This window comes from Camelus bactrianus, chromosome 14 (genome assembly GCF_048773025.1).
Source record: "Camelus bactrianus isolate YW-2024 breed Bactrian camel chromosome 14, ASM4877302v1, whole genome shotgun sequence".
Taxonomy (NCBI): Eukaryota; Metazoa; Chordata; class Mammalia; order Artiodactyla; family Camelidae; genus Camelus; species Camelus bactrianus.
This window is the reverse complement of record NC_133552.1, coordinates 69,106,173-69,129,034: the sequence shown is the minus strand read 5'-3', so window position 1 is coordinate 69,129,034 and position 22,862 is coordinate 69,106,173. Positions and strand designations below refer to the sequence as shown.

At 51.8% G+C, this 22,862-nt stretch overlaps 1 protein-coding gene across 2 annotated transcripts in view; it reads left to right on the top strand.

Annotated features, from left to right (window-relative positions):
• The window catches only part of RAB20 (RAB20, member RAS oncogene family), a 31,674-nt gene that overhangs the window by 719 nt on the left and 8,093 nt on the right, over positions 1 to 22,862 (top strand). The window contains exon 2 of one of the 2 annotated variants that reach the window (XM_074378527.1): positions 14,430 to 14,522. The exons of the other annotated variant lie outside the window; for it this stretch is intronic. Within the exon in view, the coding sequence (XP_074234628.1) occupies positions 14,430 to 14,522 (93 nt within the window). The remainder of the gene's footprint in view (positions 1 to 14,429; positions 14,523 to 22,862) is intronic. 2 annotated transcript variants of the gene reach the window in all.

Below are 22,862 nucleotides of genomic sequence, written 5' to 3'. Positions count from 1 at the left end.
CCCCTCTCTGTTCCCACTTGACTCCTTTGCTGGTTGGGAAACTGTTCGGACACTCGGTGCCCCTTAGCGACCATCCAGGTAACGCTTGGAAAGCACCCCGGACTCCAGAGCAAGAACCTGTTGACGACTTGTGTACCCTTAGGCATGTTTGGCTCCGGAGCAAGGGACCCAGCCAGCTAGTGGTAACCAGAGGCATTTAAGTCCTACCCCCAACAGGATCTCAGTGGCTATCCAGAAAAACCTTGAGGGATGAGCAGAGATAGGATAATTACCCCTCCTTACAAAAGAGAAAGCGGAGGCTTGGAACATTCCCTGAGGGTTCAGGCAGCAAAGCAGGAGGCAGAACTCAGGTCTCCTCCCTCAGTGCCAGTGGGTGTCTGCATTTTCTGCTTATCATTGGCTTGATCTAGGCTCAGGTACCTTATGGGATTTTGATGTGATTTTTTGTAGAGGCATTTTTAAGATGAAGAATAATTATTTTTAGTGTATGTAGTATATATGTAAATCTTCTAAAGTAGTTTATCACAGGTTCTTGATTCAAACTTTCAGTTAACTCTGCTAAATTACACTGATGATCAGAGTGTTACAATAGAATATATTTCCTTCCCCATGAAAAAGTATGAGATACTGCAAGTAAGGAGAGAAACTGAATAGGGTGACCTGTTTTCAATGAGCGTGACTTTTTGGAATCGTGACTTTAAGGTCTGACTTTTTTAATGCCTGCACTTTAAAAAGTGATATGAACACGTCAAAGTCCTGTCCAGAATTTTTAAGTTGCCAACTTGGGCGCACGAGTCTCCTGAATAAACAAGCTTATAACTCACCCTCTATTTAAAAGTGAATTAATGAAGGCCACCGTCAGACGTCTACCCCGCCTCCCTCCCTCCTGCTTTCTCTTGCTGTCCTTTTTTGTTATTGTGGTGGTTTAACATCTTGACTCATTTATTTGCAATCATGCTGTGAAAACTGCACCTCCCAGGTACAAATGTACCTTCCCTGCTCTGTTCTTCACCCCCAGATGGCCAAGTGAGGTTCCTCTAAAATTCTTTACTTAAGCTCAGCCTTCAGCACTAAGCATTTGGTAGGGATGGAAGGAGAGTTCTAGAAATCAGATCAAGTTTACACGACCTGTCTGCCTGTCTTGTACAAGGCTGGTCCTTAGAATCACTGACTGTCTGGACCTCACTGCTGTCCTTGGTTTATAAGAGGGTAATGCAGGATTGGCCCTGGGGGACCCAAACCAAGAGCCCGACGGGGGCTGCCCTGAGAAGCTGACCTTCACCCCATGGTGTGGTGTTTCTGGAACAGGAGCTGACCCTTGGTGTCAGAGCAGGCGTCTTGGCATCTAAAGTATGAAGGAGCAGTGTGATTTCAACTGGCCACTTTCTTCCTCAGTGCCAAGGACGCAATGCGGCTGGAATCTTGACAGCCAGAGGATTTTGTAATCTGGCTGATGAGAGGTCCTCGTTGGGCTCCCGGGGGCAGCGACTCATTTCCTGTCTGCCTAGGCAGCTGCCCTATTCCCGGAACCCCGGGTGTGAGCTCAGTTAGGCCCCCGGGCCAGCGGGGGGGTGTCAGGCTTCCTCCCCAACATCGCAGACCTGTGTACACACACTCCAGGTGACCAAGACGTGGAGTCAACAGTGACATGGGCCACCTCTGTGCCTGGCTCCTCAGAGACTGTGGGGTTTTGGGCAACTTGGAGGGAAAAGGCAGGTATGAATCTTTGCCTTTTAGATAGTCCTTGTTGTAAATTCAAAAGTTTAACTTTTAGGGGATTCCTCCTTTTGCCTTGCTTTCAAATTTTCTTTATATTCCACAGACATAGTCTTCAAAGTTGCATTCATTTTAATTTTTATAAGTGAGGCAAAAGGCTGAAGCCCAGCTGAGGATGCACTGTATTTTAACCATGCTCTTGGTCATGTTGGGTGGGTGGGGTAGGAGAGTGTTTATGTAACGAAAATGATAGTAAGGGGTCTGAGTTCCTGTTTTGCCCTCGGCATGTCCTTGCCAAGTAACAGAGTGCTTGCTGCCCGAAGCTCGCGAGTAGAGTGGTGGGTGGAGCAGAGAGGAGGTGGCTTGCGGGGCTGTTGAGTTAGTCGTCTTACTCAGTTGGCACAAGGCTCCTTCCGAGGGATTAGGACAGTAGGAGTGGGGACTCGGAGCTGGAGAGGATGAGTGGGACTGAGGCTTCGTCCAGGGCCGGCCCTTCTCCTGCCGCTGTGTCATCGTCACCCTGACCCTTGCCTGATTGTCAGGGAGAGGCATGTGGGGTGGTTCCTCTGAATGGTTTGGCGAGTCCCGGCAGCGAAAGGCCATCACCCAGTGACGAGACAGAAGCTGCCAGCACCTCCTCTCTGTCACTCCCTCGGCTGGTCCGAGAGCTCTGAAGAGATGTGCCCCACCAGTCATCAAATGTGAGCCCTGCCCGAAGGCGCACCTGCGGGCCCTGTTTCAGGTGCGCACTCTCCAGTGAGTGACCTCAAGGGGGGCGCTGCTCCATGGGCGTCAGAGGAGGGGAGAGGCGAACAAGGAGATAAATGGTACCGTGTCACAGCCCATCACTGACGGGAAGGAAGCGAAGCAGGGCGGTGAGGGAGTGACCAGTGTGCCCAGACAGACCTCACGTCAGAGTCCCCCAACATCAGAGTCCAGGGTAGACCTTCCATCAGAGCCTGGGGTAGACCTTCCATCAGAGACCCAGGCAGACCCATCATCAGTGCCTGGGGTAGACCCCCCATCAGCGCCTGGGGTAGGCCCCCCATCAGAGACCCAGGCAAACCCCTCATCAGAGCCTGGGGTAGACCCCCCATCAGAGACCCAGGCAGACCCCCCATCAGCACCTGGGCTAGGCCCCCCATCAGAGACCCAGGCAGACCCCCCATCAGCGCCTGGGCTAGACCCCCCCATCAGCGCCTGGGCTAGACCCCCCCCATCAGCGCCTGGGCTAGACCCCACTGGGCCCCAGGACCTCCTCTTTAGCCCTTTTCCTCATCCCCATTTCCTGATGATGGGGCGATATGGACCCTGTTGCATCCCAGCGCGTGTCCTTGAAGACCACCTCTGACACTAACCCCCTTTGCTCTGGCTTCCTGTAACAGGTTCCCCGTTTCCACCTGGGACCCCACCGCCAGTGCCCCCAGTTCCAGCTTCCTGCCGACAGTCTGCTCATGCGGCCCGAGGTGTTCTCTAGGACAAACTAGGTTTTCTCTTCTGCACTCCCCGCTCCCTCGGAGCCTGGCGGGTTGTTAGCACCCGTATTTCTACCAGCAGTCTGTACGAGGCAGTCTAGGCTCTTTCTACCACCTTGCTGAGTTCTTCCAGCCTCTGCGAGTTGCCCAATTTCAGAGCCACTTCCACATTCGTTCTGGTGGCTCCCCACTCCCAGTATCAAAATCTGTTTTCGTTTCCTACTGCTGTTGTAACAAATTACCACAAACCAAGTGGCCTAGAAAGGCACAGAGGTCCCCAGGGGGTCTCACTGGGCTGAGATCAAGACGTCAGCAGGGCTGTGTTCCTTTCTGGAGGGTCCAGGAACAACCAGCTTCCTTGTCTTCCCAGATTCCAGAACCTGCCTGCACCTGTGGCTTCTCCATCTTCAAGCCAGTGGAGGCTGGCCGAGCCCTTCTTGTGTCACATCCTTGGAACCGTGACCCCTCTCCCCCGTTTGAAAGGCCCTGTGGTTACCCTGGGTACCTCCGGCTAATCCAGGGTAATCTCGTTTAAAGTCAGCTGGTGAGAAGTCTTAATTTATCTGCAACCTTAGGTCCCCCTTAACTGCATGCTCACCGGCTCCAGGGATTAGGACATGTTTGTGGGGGGCGGGGGGACGCATTGTTCTGCCAGCCACAGCCGCTGACCACTCGTGTGGCTGTGTGGCTGACTCACCTCTCTGCACGTCTTCCTCCTCATCTGTAAGATGGGGACAGTTGCGGCTGTTGTTAGAGGTCAGTGAGTTCATGTGTGCTCTGAGCGGCACCTCGGTGGAGGACGCTTTGTGTCAGTGTTTGCTAAATAAACGCCTCCTAGCCCTGGATGCTTAAGACCATGATTGCCACCAGCAAGTACGTCACAGCGGGACAAAAGAAGCCTGGGTGGGTCCCCAGTGAGTAATTCTGCAGTAAGTGGAGAGATTTTGAGCAGTTGGTTTAAGGTCCTTCTCTTGAACAACGTTAGTGCAACCCAGGAGAGGATGCTGGAATTCCAGGCTGTGACGTCATGGTGTCTGGTGGAGGGGAACGTAATTGCTCGTGCTGTGATTAGCTAAGAGGTCTTGGCTTCCTGTGGCGGGACTGGTGGCCTCATCTGTGAGGCGAGGTGGAACACAAGTAGGCATGCCTGATGAGAGCGGCCGTCCATCTCAGGACCGCGAGCCCCCTTCACTCTCCTGCTCTGCACAGAAGCCGAAGCCCCCGCCCCCACTTCTAGGCAGCTGCTTCCAGATCCAGGCGCGGATGCTGTGTCGGAAGTGGGGTTAGTTCAGGTTCGCAAAGGCGGCAGGGCTGTGGACCAGCTTGGAGAGCAGCTCTCTGTGCGGCTCTCTGGAGGGGCTGCAGGGTTGTGGCCCCCTGATGCTCCGGGCTGGCCTGTGAGGACTGCACGTTTAGCCTTGAGAGAGTGGCACAGACGTGGGTGAACGATCGGCCCAGGCCAAGTGTGGAGCCAGCGGGTGGAGGACTTGGATTTTAGCCGGCTCTCAGTTTATTAGTGCAGCTGCCGAGTGGGTTCTGAGGCCCTAGTATGGCGACCCTCAGCCCGACAGGCGGGGCTGGTGTGGCAGGAGAGCCTCTGATGGGTGGCCTCACCTTCCTCCAGGTCAGGCCACTGGGCCGCTCTGTCACTGCACGTAGTTCTGTCGGCGCCCAGCGTGCCCTGTGTTCATAGCAGTGGTTGTAGCCAAGACCGCAGAGCACAGAAAGACAAAAGCGGGCAGTCTGGCCTTTGCAGAAACAGTTTGCTGACTTCTGGTTTAGGTCATGTAAAGGGGAAGTTACTTTTCTAAAAGTCTTTTCTGGAGTTACAGAAACTCCCCGAAGAGTTCAGCTGTCAGTGATTGAGGGGACCCCTGCTTCAGTTAAACTTGACAAGCAGCTCTCAGATTCTCCTGTGTGTCCAGCACTGAGCCAGACTGGGGGAGCGGGGGGCCTGGATTTAAGGAGCGCGGGCTCCTGCTGAAGAAGCAGTCCTGGAAATAGATCTTAGTTTAGGTTTGGGATCTGGACGCTAAACCTGCAAAGCCTGTAATGTAGGTGGTCCACATCTGGATTGGTTGACCCACTTCTCTGTAGGGGGCCCATGTCTTTGTAGGTGGGTACACATCTTTGTAGGTGGTCTGTGTCTTTATGGTGATGGTTAATGTCTTTGTAGGAGGGTCACATCTTCAGCACTACTGAAGACTTTGAACGAGTACCCTCAGGGGTCAAGGTGTCATTTGCAGAATTCCTCTGTTTTCTGGACCCAAAACAGGGGCCTGAATGTGCACGTGGGTGTTGGGGTAGGTGGGAGAAAATCAACTGTTCTGGGCTCCGCAGGGCAGACAAAGCGCCATTATACTGAGAGACCTTAAAGGACAAAAGGTGCCTGTGCACAGCTGCACGTGCTGGGAGGTCAGCCCGGGGGCCCCCTGGAGGAGGTGCCAGGAATTCAGGGGGTGGGGAAAGGGACTTAGGGCTCACTGGCGCCGTGCAGCCTGAGAGATCCAGTTGAACTGATTGAGGTCGGCCGTACTCGTGAGCTAATACCTGACTTGTCTGTAGTGTCTCTGGATGATAACTCCACACTTTATTACCTCGAAGTTCACAGGGTAAATAGAAACTTTATGGTTCCTAATCGAACTTGCCCCATCACCTTGTTGAGACATCACAGAACGTCCCTCTCTGTGGAAAAGAAATTTTACACACACGCACATACATGTCCTTACGCACGAGTTTAAGGGACTTTTATTTGTGGAATGACAGCTTCGTCACTGTGATGATGGACAGTCACAGCCCTGTCCTCTCCTGTTATCCAGACAGGTGCTGAGCCCTGTGTGCTGTCTGGAGTTTGTCACACACACCCTGTCTTTGCTCTGTTCTCACCTCCGCTTGCGGCGTCTCTTTTCCTGGGAATGTCCCTTCCCCTCGTGATCCCCGACTTGAATTTTGTCCCCTCTCTCAGTGTCACAGATTCTGTGAAGCAGTCGAAGCAGGGGCAGGGCTTCACCTTCCTCCAGACTGCCACCGCGTGACCTGGTGTCCTTCGCTGCATTCTGCCTTTGCTGTTTTGTTCCCCGCGTGTCTTTCCTCTGGTTTCCAGACGCCTGGAGGGAAAATGGGGTTGTGTTCGTTGTTACGTTCTCCATAGAACCTAGCATCTCACTCTGCAGTATTTTTTTTCAAGCCAAGTTTTGCCAGATGAAATCACTGGAAGCAGAGGGAACAATCTGGAGAGGCTGAAATTAGCAGTTTTATTTTCTTAACAATGTATTGACTCTGAATGATAAGATCAGTGTGAAAATATCATTGTCACAGGCCCTATAATGCATCTAAAAATAGGCCAGTGTGTGCGTGGTGAGAAAATACTGCTCCGCAGAGTTAATTCTATGTGTCCTTGAAACAACTCTCTAAGGGCGCTTATCTCCTTTGACTTTGATACTTTGGGAGTCTATTTAGAGATGAAGAATAACACGCTGGGGCTTCTGCTTCTGGGAAAACGGAGCAGAAACACTTTCCCCTATTCCCACTAATCACAGGTGAACACTTGGGGTATCACATATAAAACAAACAACAAGACTCTGAAAGGTGAAGAGGAGAGGGCAGGCTGGCCGGGGACCTCGGGATCCAAGAGGCGACACAGTGACGAGCTCCCTGGGTTTTCTTTTTGCCTCGTTTATCCCAGACTTGGAGCTGAATAACCCAGGAATTCAAAACTGCCAAAGGCTGCAGAGAAAAACCAAGCAAAAACAAAAGCCTGCTTTCCCAGCAAAGGACCAGGGAAGACTGCTGTCCTCCAGCCAACGCGCGGAGACGAGCCACCCCCGTGCCCGCCCGCAAGGCTGAGTGGGCGCCGGGCGTCCACCCTGCTGGAGTGAGGCCCCCCCGCTCCCCCGCTAGGGTGGCGCTGGCGGAGGCCTGCTGGGGGCCAGGCTCCCATCCCTGGCAGGCGGTCAGGAGCCCTCCCCCTTCGTGTGCCCGTGGAGGCCACAGGGGGAGCGTAAATGTCTGTTTCCATCTGCCAGGGAGGAGGCCGTACCTGCCCAGCCCCTCGCTTGGCCCCGTGTTATCAGAAGGAGCCAGATAAAATGTGAAGTTTAAGGAAGACCCAGAATCTCATAATACAGTATGAAAATGTCCAGGTTCTAATAAAAATCACTCGTCATACAAGAACCAAGAAGACCTCAAACTGAATAAAAAAAATCACCAGATGCCGGCACTGAGATGACCGAGATGCCCGAGTTATCGAACCGGGGCGTCGGGGGAGCCACTGTGACAATGCTTCGGTGAACAATTACGAACGCACTACACAAACAAACAAAAACCAGAAAGCCCCAGGAAAACAGATTGAAAGAAGACCTAATGGAAGTTTCTGAACTGAAAAGAATCACAACCAAAATGAAAGGCTCAGTGTGTGGACCCAGCATCTGAATGGAGGCGAGAAGCAGGAAGCCTGGAGAGGGGACGGAGCAATCCATCGCTTCCGATCCGAAATACAGAAAGAAAGTAGAATGAAGGACAGAGCTGCCGGGGCCCAGGGACAAAGATCTAACCCTGTGTCTTCAGAGTCCTGGAAGCAGAAGAGGAAGACTGGGGCTGACAAAGTATGAGCAGGACTAATGCCTGGAAACTCCCCAGATCCGGTAACAGACATAAACCTGCAGATTCCAGAAGCCAGGAGAACCGCAGACAGGATAAACCCAAAGAAGGCTGTGCCAGGACACATCATAATTAAACTGAAAACGACAGGCAAGGACGACATCGTGCAAGCAGCCAGAGTGGGGGAAAGCAGGTCACCGTGACCGCAGATAACTCACAACCGCAGAGGCCAGGAGGAGGCGGTGCCGCACGGCCCACATGTTGAAGACAGAGGTGAGGAGTACCGACCTGTCGTTCTTGTTCTTCTTCGGTTCCAGGAAGTGACTCTGGGAAGACATCCCTCAGCTTTGACCTAGAACTCTCACCTGTTCTTTAAATGGCGGATAGTGTGGCGCTCTTACACATGCAGCTGCGCATTTAACGCGCTGCCTGGGCAAACCTGGGAGGCCTTTCCACGTGACTTTTATTGTTATCGCCTTCATTGAATAAGTGTAGTCGGTCAGTTCACAGTGTTGTGTCGATTCCTGGCGCGCAGCGTCATGTCTCAGTGCTACTCCCACACACACTCACTTTCATATTCTCCTTCATTATCGGTTACTGCAGGACGTTGAATAGAGTTCCCTGTGCTGTGCAGTGGGCCCTTGCTTGCTATCTATTTTGTATATAGTAGTTAGTGTCTGGCATGCATACTTTCAATTTCCGGGGCCTCCCTGCTCAAACCCTCCCTCCCAAAGCCTGCTGAGAAATCGGGCTGGTGTCCTGCAGACAGCTGGCTTGGGACAGATTTTCGGAGCGCGTCCAGGTTGCTGATGGAGACCTTTCCTTCCCGGGCCCCTGCTTGTGTGACGAGCCTGGCTGCAGGTATGCCGGACACCTTGCCGAGTGCTCTGGGGGCCTAGTCTCTTTCAGCTCCTGCAGCTGCTTGGTCCGGTTGGTGTTTTGTCACCTCCCTTTTGTGAACCAGGAAGCTGAGCCCAGGTTACACTGGAGTCATGTGTCCCTTCCACCCTTCCCCACACTGAGCGAGTGCCCTGACCTGCTGCCCTGGGAGCACCATGCACGGAGCCAGGTTAACCTGGAGACCGGCTCCCTGATGCCTGGGCAGCTGGCCAGATGGAACAGAGCAAATCAAACAGCACACCAGGCGCTGACAAGAAGGAATGAGACCCATCCTTCTTGTCCCCCCACCCTACCCTTGTGAGCAGGGGCCGGGGCGGGCCTGGAGGGTGGATGTTTTCAGATGACCGTGCATTGGCTTTTAGATATTCAACTTTTGATTTCAGTGGCCTTTGGTGGAAGGACTTGCAGTTTACAGTCTAAGATTTCCCATCTGCTTTTGGAAAGAGGGTGCAGGGTTGGGACCTCACTTTTCTCCTCACTTCCTGATACTCATCAGCTCCCCATTGTTGAAGGGCCACTTGTGTTTCCACAAATGCCCAAAACCCAGGCGTCTGCAGCCCCTGTCTTGGAGAACTGGCCTGCAGTGTGGAGGCAGCAGTGCCACGTCTGGGGCCAGGCTGCACCTACACGGTGGACTCAGAGCCCTCGGTTTGCCAGAGCGTTGGTTGGGAAGAAAGTGTTTTGTGGGATTTTTTTTTTTTATGGTAGGGTAACAAAAGACCTTTTCTTTCTTAGATGCTCCTGTGTTTATTTGTAAAACTACTGCTTCAGGAGGGAGTGACAGTCAGGAGGGTGGGGGCCACAGGCAGGGGCAGGGAGGGGTGGGCGAGCCTCCGGGGGCCCAGGCGCTGGAAGGTTGTGCCTGTTCCAAGGCCCCTCCGGACGCAGCCGGGCCTGGTGCATCTGACGGACGGAGTGTCCGAGCACGCTTCTGTCAGTCTCCGCCACGGCCTTGCTCCCTCTCCTCAAACAAAGCGAACACATTACCGGAGAACATGCAGCACATGGGGAGGGCGCTGTGGGGTTGCTTTCCCTTCCTTCCTGAATATTAGAGGGGCACTCATTACACGTGGTGGCCAAATGCTTGGGGACTGACTGTTAAATTGTTAGGATTGTATTAAAAATCCTCAGCCAAGAACATTTCCAAATAGGGCATTTTCTTCAAAGACTCGTGGCCTAAGTAGAATTAAATAAATGGTGCAGTATAGCTCTCGAAGGTTTTATGAGATGTTAGTACTAGGGCATTAAATAGTACTCGAAGATTAGAATTATGGTATTATCTCTTATTCTGCCTTGAATTATTTAAAACTTTAAAAAATATTTGTTGGCTCAAAGGATGCAGTGTTTGAGACACTAATTTAAAAAGACATGCACCCCAATGTTCATAGCAGCACGTTTTACAATAGTCAAGACATGGACACAACCTCAATGTCCATCGACAGATGACTGGGTAAAGAAGATGTGGTACGTATAGATAATGGAATATTAATCAGCCATCAAAAATGAAATTTTGCCATTTGCAACATGAATGGACTTAGAAGGTATGCTAAGTGAAGTAAGTCAGAGAAAGACAAAAACTGGTTGATATCACTTATTTGTGGCAGCTAAAAAATGCAACAAGCCAGTGAATATAACAAGAAGCAGGCTCGCAGACACAGAACACACGAGGTTACCAGCGAGGGGAGGGGCAGCATAGAGGGAGGGGAGTAAGAGGTAAAAACTCGTGTGTAGAATAAGCTACAAGGACGCATTGCGCAGCACAGGGACTATAGCTAGCATTTTATAACAACTGTAAATGGAGTACACCTTTAAAAATTGTGAATCACTATATTGTACACCTGTAACATGTAATACTGTACATCAACTATACTTAAATTAAAAAAATAAAATAACCTAGCAAAAGGAAAGAGAAGGAACACGGTGTTCTAGCGCAAGGTGCCCAGCCAGTGCGCGCACGTTGGCTGTGTATCCTGCCGCTATTTCCCAGTTTATTTTCTGAAAGTTCCTGATTTTATCACTAACAGCCTGATAGGCCTGGAGAGCTCTTGCCATAGACCAGCACTCGCCCTCATCGAAGCTCTTCGGCTGCGGGTCACGCCCGAGGGGCTGGCCTGCCGGCGGGAGTGCGCAGCTGTGAAGGATGAACGTGTGGCACGTTCCGTGGCGCTGTTTGCAGGGGCCGGTGCGCCGTCACACCGGCTTCCAGGGGTTCTGCTCAAAGTCGCCGCGTCTCCGCAGCCTCCCCAGGACCCGGCTCCGCGCAGCTTCCGACTGGACGACGGCGCTTGCTGAGGGCCGGCCGATCTCACGTCCGTCCCGCCGTCCCCCCCCCCCCCCCCCCCCAGGACTCCAGGCGGCAACAGGTGAGTCTGCGCAAAGCCGGGGGTGCTGCGCTGGAGCTGGGCTGGCCGAGCCGCCCAGGTTTATGCGCTTGGTCCCAAGCCAGCCCTTCACAGTGGCGTCTGCCCCGGAGAGAGTGGGCCCGGAGGAACTCTGCGTGCACGACACACAGTCTAGGGTGTGCGCATGGGATGCGGTAACTACCTGGTGCCGGCAGCCGCAGAAGCACTGGCGTCCCCCGGGGCAGGGGGGCAGGCTCAGAAGAGGCCCACCCCGGGCTGGCTGTGCCGTGCCCACCCAGTGCCCATCCACGTGGAGGTGAGTGCACTGCATCCCGCGTCTTCCCGTCTGAGACGTGCTGTCACAGAGAGCGGCTAAGGCAGGGATCGGCCCACTTGGCCTGGGGACGGGGGTGACGAGCCTGCCCTTCCCCCGACCTTGCGCGCCATCCCTGGGAGGCTGGATGGAGGGGTCCCCACGGGCGCTTTGGTGGTGAGATGGGCCCACAGCCTCGTCTGGTGCCAGTGCAGGTTTCTGAGGGGCCCGAGTCCTGGAGAAGGAAGGACCCTTTCCGTGCCCTGTGGCCCGAGGGTTCACCGCCCTGTTGGAGGCTGCGAGCCGCGGCGGCGGCGTCAGTAAAAGCGGGGGTTTCTCTCACAAACAGAAGGCTGGCGTGCGCCTGAGCGGCCTTGGGAAAACCGCCGTCTCACAGCACTTCTCCCTTTTTTTAATTGGAGTATTGTCGGTTTACAATGTTGTGTTGATTTTTGGTGTACAGCGTAGTGAGTGATTCGGTAATACATACACGTATATATGTAGTGTTCTTCATTGTGGGCTATTACAAGATGTTGAATATAGTTCCTTGTGCTGCACAGTAGGACCTGGTTATTTATCTACTTTATGTATGATAGTATCTGCAAATCCCAAATTCTCAATTTATCCCTCCCCACCTCCTTTCCCCCCTGGTAACCGTTAGTTTGTTTTCTGTGTCTGTGAGTCTGTTTCTGTTTCATAGGTAAGTTCATTTGTGTCCTTTTTTTTCAGATTCCACATAAAAGTGGTATCATATGGTATTTTTATTTCTCTTTCTGGCTTACTTAGTGTGATAATCTCTATGTCCATTCATGTTGCTGCAAATGGCATTCTTTTATTTTTTTATTTACGGCTGAGTAGTATTCCATTGCATAAATATGCCGCAACTTCTTTATCCAGTCATCTGTGGATGGACATTTAGGTTGCTTCCATGTCTTGGCTATTGTAAACAGTGCTGCTGTGAACATTGGGGTGCATGTATCTTTTCTAATTACAGTTCCTTCCAGATACGTGCTAGGATTGGGATTTCTGGATCATGTGGTTAATCTATTTTTAGTTTTTTGAGGAATCTCTATACTGTTTTCCATAGTGGCTGCACCAAACTACATTCCCACCAACAGTGTAGGAAGGGTTCCCTTTTCTCCACAGCCTCTCCCGCATTTATTGTTTGTGCACTGTTGAATGATGGCCATTCTGACTCGTGTGAGGTGATACCTCACTGTAGTTTTGTTAAGCACGAGCTCTACCACTGAGCTATACCCTCCCCCCCATTATAGTTTTGATTTGCATTTCTCTGATAGTGATATTGATTGAAATGATAGTGTCACCTAAACAGACAGATTCAGAGATGCCATCTTTCTTTTGTGCTGCATCTGGAATCAGCTGGTTTTTATTTTTTCAGAAGAATCAATTGGGACCCTTTTTGATGAAGATATTATCCTTTCTGTCTCGAGTCTCAGTTACTTTATCTTAAAATTGTAGTAATGAGCCTTATTTACAGGGGTAATCATGAGGCTTAAGCAAGATGGGAGCTGTGAACGGGCCTCCCTGGCTCCTAGACTCTCAGAAACAGGTTACCTCCTTGTCCTTGATACGTAACAGGTGCCCCAACCTTTGTAAGGGGGCGATGAGAGTTAAGCAGCAGGGCCTTCCCTGGGCCATCTCATGGCTTTTCTGTGACTCGCTAAGGCTGTTAGAATTATTGATAGTGTGAGTTGGGTTGGACATTGATTTTCTGTGTACTTTGCAGTGTGCTCGGTTCCAGCTTCCAGCTGAAGAGTAAACGCTCCACTGTGTTTCCACTGAGTCCGATGATCAGACAGGGATGTGGGACTTGGAAGTAAGATGGAAACATGTTTTCTAAAGTCAAGGAATTGTATTGTTTTTTGGTTGGTGGGAGGTAATTAGGTTTATTCATTTATTTGTTTTTGATGGAGGTACTGGGGATTGAACTCAGGACCTTGTGCCTGCGAAGCATGCCCTCTGCCACTTGAGCTATACCCTCCCGCCTGGAACTGTAATTATGAATTGCTTACAGTTGAAGACTGCTAGCTGTAAAAGGCCTTTCCTTAACACAAAAGGGCACAGTACAGAGTTTCTCACTGTGTCCTTCGCATACCTTGCTTTGCTCTTGCCGCTGGAGGCTGGGGCTTTTATCTTCCTCCTTGGCTGACTCTCTGTCCAGCTCTAAGGGGCCCTGCGTGGCACCTCAGTCACCACCTCAGCAAAAGGGCCTCAGGGCCCCTTCCCACTTCCGGTCTCATGTGCCCAGATCGAGCAGAGTTTGGACCCGTCCACTCATCTGTTCTGCCCACACTTCTTCGAGCAGCACCCACCTCGAGTCGGTGCTGCGCTGAACTCAGGGAGCAGCAGCGAACGAGGCAGACGGCCTTCCGTCCTGGGGCTCAGTGGGGCCGAGAGGCCGGCGTCAGCCAGCCAGCGTGTGCGATGCCCCCTGTGCCGAGTGCCAGGAGGAGCAGGTGTGGGCGGCGGGATGGAGTTAGCGGGGGACTCGGCTTAGACTTGAGGGTGTGGAGGTCACTTTTCCTGGTGGAGGAGCAGCTTTGCCCCCATTCACACATCTCTTCATCCTGCCTGCGCTTTTCTGTGTTCCTGTGTCCCTCCGCACACCCAGGGTTCGGGCGTCTGTACCCAGGGACACCTGCGCTGTCCTGACGTCTCTGAGCTGTGTGTGACGTCCATCTGGCTCCCTTGTGGATGAGCTAGCTGAGGTCTTCTTTTTCCTAATTTATTATTTTTTTGAGGGGGGAGGTAATTGGGTTTAATCATTTATTTACTTTCAGAGGAGGTGCTGGGGATTGATCCCCGGGCCTCGTGCCTGCTAAGCATGTGCTCTGCCACTTGAGCTACACCGTCCCCACAAGCTAGCTGAGGTCTTTAACGTGCGTTTATTTTTTATATCTGTTCGAGGGTCCGTTTTGTCCTTGAAAATTGCCTTTTAACATGAGTCAGGGTGGAAGTGCTTTAAAAATGCGTGATCAAATGTCTCATTCCCGTCCTTACAGAACTCAGAGGTGCTCTGATGCCTGGGATCAAACCGTTATCTTCTGCTGTTTCCTTCCCCAGGTACTCATGCTGCTGTCTGTCGGGGTTACAGGCTGCTTACGTCCTGGGGGTCCTTGATCAGCTGTGTGGATGCCCTGGGCCCTGCTTCAAGGTGTGAGAACTGTGCCACTAGTCGTGGGGGGGATGAGGTGCAGGTGTGTGCATGCATGCAGGTATATACCTGCGTGTGTGTGTGCACGTAGATATGGGTATGTGCGTGTAGGTGTTCATGTACATGTATGTGTGTGCATGTAGGTGTACACGGGCACGTGTGTAATTGCACACATGCCTGTGTGTGCACGTGTGTATGTGCGTACATGTGCATGTGTGCATGTGTGCCATGTGTACATGTGCATATGTATGCATGTAGTTGTGTGTGTGCATATAGTTGCAATGTGCATGTGTATGCGTGTCAGTGCACATGTGTATGCATGCACGTCTAGCTGATGCTCTGCCCGGCACCTGAGGTGACATCTCAGCCCAGGCTGGCTCCCTGGCCACCCCCAAGGGAGCACTGGCTGCCCTGGTCAGAGGAATGGGGCTCAGCGGACCCAAGGGAACTGGTGAGGATGCAGCCCCAGGAGCCCGGGAGCAGAGAGAGTGGGTCTTCCTTTCTAACTGGCTGCTTGTCCTAAAAAGGAAAAGTCTGAGGGCATGGAGGCTGTTTTGACCCGTCTGAGTTTCTGTCATGACTGGAGCTCTTCGGTGAGGCCCCTGCTTCAGGGGCAGCTGGGAGCAGTGTGACCGCTTATCTGTGTGCTGTGTCTGGCTGGTTGTAAACAGTCCCTGGGCTGTGAGGACACTTTGTTCCCTTTTTTCAAAGCCTGTTGACCTATTGTTTACTTAGCCGGGCACCTTTTCTATAGCAAGTGCAAAAACACATTCCGCACCTAATTAACTTCCAGTCTAATTAACTCTGGTTGGTGACCGTATGGCCGCAGGTCCCGGCAGAGTGAAGTTTCCAACACCTGGCAGCGTCACCCTTCAGCTTCCTGGGTGATAACCCACAGCTGCCCTGTCCAGAGCTGTGCCCAGCACAGAGGCTCAGGGAGAAGGCAGGCAGGGTGACAGGCAGCCCCAGCACACGCAGGCCTGGGGTGTGGGGTTGGTTGGGTTAATACTGCACCTCGTCTTGGGTGGATGAGCGCGGCCCCTGGATGGCTCCAGGTTGAGTCACCCTGCTCCTCGGGTGGGGTGTGGGGAGGCAGCCCACTCCCCAGTCAGAATCTGCATTTCAACCGGATTGCTCGGTGATTCGTGGTTGCCCTGCAGGTGGATGAACCTGGGTGCAGCCACGGGGAAGTGAGCTGGGAGCGGGGCAGGGGTCAGGCCAGCAGTAGGCGCTGTTTTTTACATGCAGTTCTATTATCTGCCTGTCCGTCTGTCTGTCATCTTTCTGCTTATCATCAGCCTATTATCCCCTCCTTCCTCCCTCCATCCCTCCCTCCTTTCCCTCTCTCCCTTCCTTTCCTTCCTCCCTCCCTCCCTTTCCTTCCTTCCTCCCTCCCTCCCTTCTTTCCTTCCCTTCCTTCGCCATACAGAGTTTGTGCGTGTGGTAGAAGACACATAGATTGACCGTTTTGTTCGTTGTAAGTGTGCAGCTCGGTGACACTGAGCATCCTCACATTGTTGTGCAACCACCACCACCATCAGCTCCAGAACTTTTTCATCTTTTAACTGATGTGCAGGCCCTTTTCAGCACAAACCCTGTCCCCCTCCCTCTAGCCCCCGGTAGCCACATTTTTGCTTTCTGTCTCTGTGAATTTGACTCTTCTAGGTAATTACGTTAAAATTTTACTTTTACGTACAGCGTAATGCTGTTGTATTTCAAACCGATAGACTACATTCGAACAAAATACTTTACTATGGTTGACGTCAAAGGGTTTCTGTACTGTTCAGTTCATAGCATTATATCCAGGTGCCCCTTCATCCCCTGAAGGCACTTCTGATTGAACAGCGTCTGTCTATGGATAATGTACTTTCTGGGGAATTTTATTAGAACATGCCCAGTCTGTTAAGTGCGAGGTAACTAGACATCATAAACGTCAGTAAAATCCTTTATTTCCTTAGGATTTTTCAGGAAAGATTGTTCATACATTGTTTAATATTCTTCCCTTGAGATAGAATCACAGAGCTCCCCACTTATTCTTGGGGGGGTGCCCGAAACTGCGGACGGTGCCAAACCCTGCATGGACTGTAGCTTTTCTTCCACATAACTACCCTGTGATGACGTTTAATTTGTAAATTAGGCCCAGTAAGAGATGAACAACGATAACTAATAATAGACCATTATGACAATATCATGTAAAAAGCAGCACACAGTTCAAACCTGATGAATGGTTTATTTCTGAAGTTTTCCATTTGATATTTTTGGACCATGGTTGACCAAGGGTCATCTCAAACCCTGGAGGGTGAAGCCACAGATAAGGGAGGTGATTGTAACAGGAAAACATTTGTCCTCCTCTGTGTATTTCTCAGAGGAGAAGAAGACAACGACATTCTGTGTAGCAAAGCTGCTGGAAATAACTGGGCTATTTACCGAGTAGGGTACTGCAGATAAGAAGCTGTTCTAGGTAACTTCATATTCTGACAAACCCTTCATACAGAGCTTTCTTAATACGGCATTTGCAGTTCAGTCTTGTCTTTGAAGCAAGTTAAAACTTGCTTCAGAAAATCTGAGGTGATTTTAGTTCCCTACTTTCATAAGTAGAGAATTTAGCAAATAATTGAATTTCTCTTTGATAATCTCATTTCAGAAATTAATTCTCACAGGACAACAGAGTATCTGTCAAAGGTAAATATTCTGGTATGTGAGAATTTTTGTTCTTTAAAGTTAAATCTGTTATGTCAGTGTGTTTTCTTTGGATTTGACTCTTTTTAAAAAAAATGCTGGAGTGTTCAGAACATCCCTTTGAGTTATTTGGTCTTGTTATCAAATTATTTTTAACAAATTCATGTCTGAAAAGAGTGAGGTAATCTGAGAATTAAGTTCCAGGTGTAACTATATGCCCTTAGTAATTATTCCAGAAAGCCTGTCAGTGAGTCCCAGTAAAGGATGAGGTGTTTGGGTGGTTTGCATGGCGTATATGATGTGTTCTTGGGTTTTTTCCAGCCCTCAAGTGACCAAACAGAAACAACACATATGCTGATTGGGGTAGATTTCATTGTACACGTATTGAAATGTGAAAATAAATAGACTTTTCTGAAATACCCTTCCTCTCCCCTACATGTGGCCCTTTCGTTAGTTGGAAATCACTTTGGGTTTGCGTTCCTTACTTACTAGAAGGGAAGGCGTCTGACTGGGTGGGTCGGGATGACCGTAGTTAAATAGTTGCAGGCGGGTTGGAAGTTAAGCCCCACAGAGCTGGTTTTCACTTCATTACTGACGCAAGCCCATGGGCTCTGTGTCGTGAAGGCCGGCTGTGTTTGCAGTGCCTTTTAGTGGTCATGGATGATGAAGAACAAAATTAAAGGACCTCTAAATGCAGGCCACTACGTTGTATGATTGGATTTTAAATATTAGTGTTTCTTTTAAATGGCACATAGCCACCCCCTTTGCTGGTCTAACTCATTAACGCGTGTGGGGTTTTAGTCCTTCCTGCTGGCAGGAAGGATGCCCCGTTCATCCTGGGAGGTGGGATTTCTTCCTCTTAAACTCCTAGTCTTTCATCTCCAGGCAGTGGCCGTTGGCTCCAAGTCTGTCTCTGCTGGGAGTATCTGCGAGGCTCCCCGCAGGTGACATGGAGCCGTCGTGGGGCTGTCACTGAGCCGGTGCAGTGGGAACGGCCTGATCTCGGGGCCTGGGAGGCGGGTGATTCCAGCCCGGGTGGGTGAGGCCGAGACTTGAGCCTGTGTGGACGGAAAGCGCGTGGCGGCCTGCGCCGGCCCGTGCGCGCCGCTGCCGTGGGCGGCGGCTGCCCCTGCGGGAGCTGCTGCCACGTGAGGGCTCTGCTTTCGCTCTTGGTGCTGCCCCTGCCTCTCGGGGTCTGCTCGGTTTCCGACTCCGGAGGGACAGCAGAGACTCCCTCGTTATTCCCTCCAGACGCTGAAATACTGGCTTTCTCTTTCGAACCCAGGATTGTCCCCCTAACCCATCTTTTTCTTTTTTAACCACAGGTTTGTTTATTTTATTACCACTATCATTAAAATTTTTTTTTGTTTTTTTGTTGGGGGGTAAATAGGTTTATTTTATTAATTTGTTTATTTTAACAAAGGTACTGGGGGTTGAACCCAGGACCTCGTGCATGCTAAGCACACACTCCCCCGCCGAGCTGTGCCCTCCCCCATTAGCACTGTCTTTTTTAACATTTGGCAAACACACAGAGATTAAGAGACTTTTAAAATCGCCATTCCTGGGATGTATGGACATTAGATAGTAATTCATACTTTTATGGAAGGTTACATACAGTTGATGGAATGCATCCTGCATTCCAAACGCGGCCTGTGGTAGGTACAGTTTTGTGAGGTTATGTATTTATTCATTCAACAAACTTGTGAGAGGGCCTGTTTTGACCCTGCTCTGGGCCTCCTCTGGGCCAGGCTCTTGCAGAGATAGAAATGAACAAAACAAAAAAAATCCCTGCCTTTATCTTCCAAACATTGGTGGCCACTATTCACTATAACTATTACTTATTATAAATACACACAACATAAAATTTTCACATCAACTTGGGGCATTTTTTAAAAAATTGTGTAATCATGTGACTACACTGCTTAACTTCCTTGTGAAAAAGGATGGTCTCCTCTGGCCAGAAATACTAGGCATGATGGCTCCATGGGAGCTCAGATGACTGGGTCTGCATTTCCTCCCCCTCAGGAAGCACTGGCAGCCCCTAACCCTTCTTGTAGCAGGACTGGATCTGACAGTGCAGGGTCGCACTTGGGGCTGGGGACCTGGACCTTGGGCTTTGGCCCCTGGCCCTGGTGGCCGGCGTTTAGGTCCCGCCCCTGCCGTTTGCTCCTCCGTCAACGTTTCCATCTGGCCTGGTGGGTGGGGGCAGTGCGACCGCAGCCCCCGGGGTGGGGTGGGGTGGGGGGAGTAACTGGCTGTGTGTGTAACGGGCTTGGATGTAGTCTGTGCCCTAGAAGTGCTAGCCATTGGAAAAGCTACTCATGTGCAGTGCTCCCGCTTTAAGAGCCAGAATAGTTCTTAAACCTGGTGATGAGCTGTCTGCTTGACAGGTAACTCTGCTTTGAGGGGATGCTGCTGGTCACCTTGAAGTTTACCTGCCCGTTTATGACAGCTGCGGCAGGGAGGGGACAGCTCCGTGGTCGAGTGCATGCTTAGCGTGCACAGGTCCTGGGTTCCATCTCCAGAACCTCCATTAAAGAAAAAAAAAAAAATAGAGCAACCATTTGTAGCTGCTGCCCCTCTTCAAGACGTGGCCAATCTGCTGCTTCTCTGGCTGGATAATTGGTTCGTTTTTCTGACAGCGCTCTCAGGGGCTACCACATCCTCCTCCGGGTGTTTCTTCAGAAGGACAGGGGGCTGGACTTGGATGACTGTTTCTTCTGGTGCAGATCAGTTTAGAGGGTGAAGGTCATTCCTCTGGCAGCGCCAGGTTGAGTGAGTAACAGTGAAGCAATTCTAGACATTTCTGTCCCTGTGACTTAGCTTCGGGCTTTAGGACTGGTTTTTGGGAAGTGAGCAGATTTGCTGACTCTGGCCCCGCAGACGACACGTGACTCCTCCTCTTCCTCGAGGTTGGGTGCCTGAGTTCCCTGTTATCTGAACGTCCTTCTCAACTTCTCCTTCCCGGTGGTTCACAGAAGGTCATGAGTGGCTAGCTTTTCTCCTGCTTGCAGAGGGGAGGGGAAGTGGATGGGGGAGGACAGAAGCATCTCTTGGCAGCCCGGCCCCCTCACGTGGGCATCATTTTTGTTGCATTCATGACTTTCGGTGCGTGTGAATGGGGAAGCCACCGACCCGCAGCCCAGGTCATACGTTGGTGGAGGAAGACTTTCCTGGGCTGTCGTAACCGGGTTCCACACGCTGGGGACTTCAAACATCAGAAAGAGGTCATCTCAGGGCCCTGAGCCTGGAGGTCTGAAATCACGGTGCCCCCAGAGGTGCGCCCGCAGCTCCTGGCCGTTGCTGGTGTCCTGCCTTCACCTCATCAGCCTCTGCGTGTGCCTCTGGGGCTCTCCTCTTGTTACTGGGACGCTGGTCACATTGGATTCGGTTCCAGCCTAATGCCCTCCTCTGAACTTGATTACGCCTGCAATAACCCTATTTCCAAATAAGGTTCCATTTACAGGCTCTGGGGATGAAGGCCCGGATGTCTCTTCTGGGGCCCCCGCAGTCCCCTGCAGATGGATAGGAGCCCTTAGAAACTCCCTTTTTCCTTTTTTTAGTGAAGGGACTGGGGACTAAACCTAGGACCTTGTGTGTGCCAAGCACGCGCTCTTCCACTGAGCAATACCCTCCCCCCAGAAGTTCCCTCTTTTATAGGACAAAAACAAGAATAAAAGAGAAAGGAAGAGAGAACTTTAAATGCAAGGGAAAAAATCCACGTGCAGTTCCTTTTCCCAGGCCCCACCCCCTACACTGCGCCCACCTCACGCCCGGGAGGCGTGTCCCTCCACGTCTCTCTGGGACGCGCGTCTCTCCCGTGCTGACTGTGCGGCTGTCAAGAGCCCGGCAGGAGAGGCCTTCGGCGTCTTGTGAGTCCACGCCCCTTCCTGAAGGCAGTGAGGGCGTCCCAGCGTGCCCCAGCACGCCCCAGGCGGCAGGAGGTGCTTCTGCTGATCTGCACTTGGGAAGAGGCTCCTGAGGGGCAGACAAGGGGCCCTTCGTGAAGAAGTGACAGTTCGGGTCAAAGTGATGCTTGCAGTTGCTGAGAAGTCCTTTCAGGCCACTTCCCCCTTTTCCACGGACCCAGTGGCCGGTCTGACTGAGAGGCACGGCCTCCCGCTGACCTGGCGCCGGGTGCTGGAGGTGGGGTCAGCCAGCGTGGCCCAGCTGTGAGGGGTGCCCACTGCGGGGAGCGGGCGGGGGGGGGCGCTCTCTGTCTATGGAGGGCATCGGGCCTCCATGGGGCCATCTGGAGATGGAGGAGGAGGCGAGCTTCTGAGACAGTCCCACTCTCTAAAGAGCGTGGCTTTTACCAGTGGCCAAGGGACACTTTACAGAGAAACAAGTGAGTAGGTACGAGTGTGTTAGTGAGGTTTCTCCAGAGAGACGGAACCAATAGGATGTGGAGATATATATGGGGGGTTGGTTTAGATCGGGGTGGGAGGGAGGAATTGGCTCTGTGAGTGTGGGGCTGGCAGGTCTGAAATGTAGAGGGTGGGCTGGCACGCAGGAGACCCAGGGAAGAGCTGCTGTTGCATCGCGAATACAAAACCTGTAGGGCAGCAAGGTTTGAGGCTCAGGCACGGATTTTTATAGTTCAGGTTGTAGTCTTGGGGGCAGAACTCCTTTTTCTCCAGGAAGTAACAGTCTTTGCTCCTAATGCCTTCGACTGATTTGATGAGGCCCACCCACATGACGGAGGATGCTCTGCTCTACTTAAAGTCAGTTGACTGCCAATGTTAATCACATCTAACCAGTACCTTCCTGGCAACATCTAGACTCACGTCAGACCACACAACTGGGCACTGCAGCCTGGCCAGGTTGACAAATAATCTTAACCGTCACACACAGGCACCACAGTGGTGGCAGACTCACCCCCACGTATATTCAGGAACCTCTGTGTGGAGGGCGGATTCTCAGATGACGGATCCGCCCTCTGTTGCCTCTTCGGTTTGCACGCACAGGTGGAGGCAGCCAACCCCTTTCATCACCCTGGGAAGACAGCACGTGGGCCCTTCTTCTGGCACCTGTCCCTGTGCCTACAGACTGTGCGTTTTATGTCTTGCCTGTGGTCACAACTCGTCACACCATCCGAAATCCTTCAGCTAGTATTTATAATGCTGTTGGGTGGAACTCGGAAGCATTGGAAAAGGACTGTATTTCATGTTTTAAACCTCTCGGAAGGGAAGTGCGTCACAGGCTGAGCGTCTCAGGCTGCACTGCGGCCCGTCTGAGGTCGCCCTGGGGTTTCTGCGCGGTCCCCTCTCTGGTTCCGTGGGTCTGAGTTTTCCTTTCATCATGTTGCCGCTTCGGTGCCTCTGTGGGCGTTTCTGAAGTTCCCCTTTATTTCGGCGTCTGCACTTACATTTCCTGGGAGACCTCACTTTTCAGCTGGACCAAGGGTGCTGCTTCTCACATTTAAGAACTGCCTTCGTACCTCCCACTTCTGCTCATCAGTGGGAGACCTTCGCCCCTGCTGCTCGTCACGGTCCCCAGGGGAACCTTCACAGGGGAGGGATAGCCACGTCCCTGCCTTGTCAGACCCTGGCTCCTGGGCTCCAGGGCAGGGGGCCCGAGCATCAGTATTTTTTAAACCCCCTGCCCCGCGACGATGTTTAAAATGTGCAGCCAGTGTTGTAACATGGTTTCTGGTGGCTGTA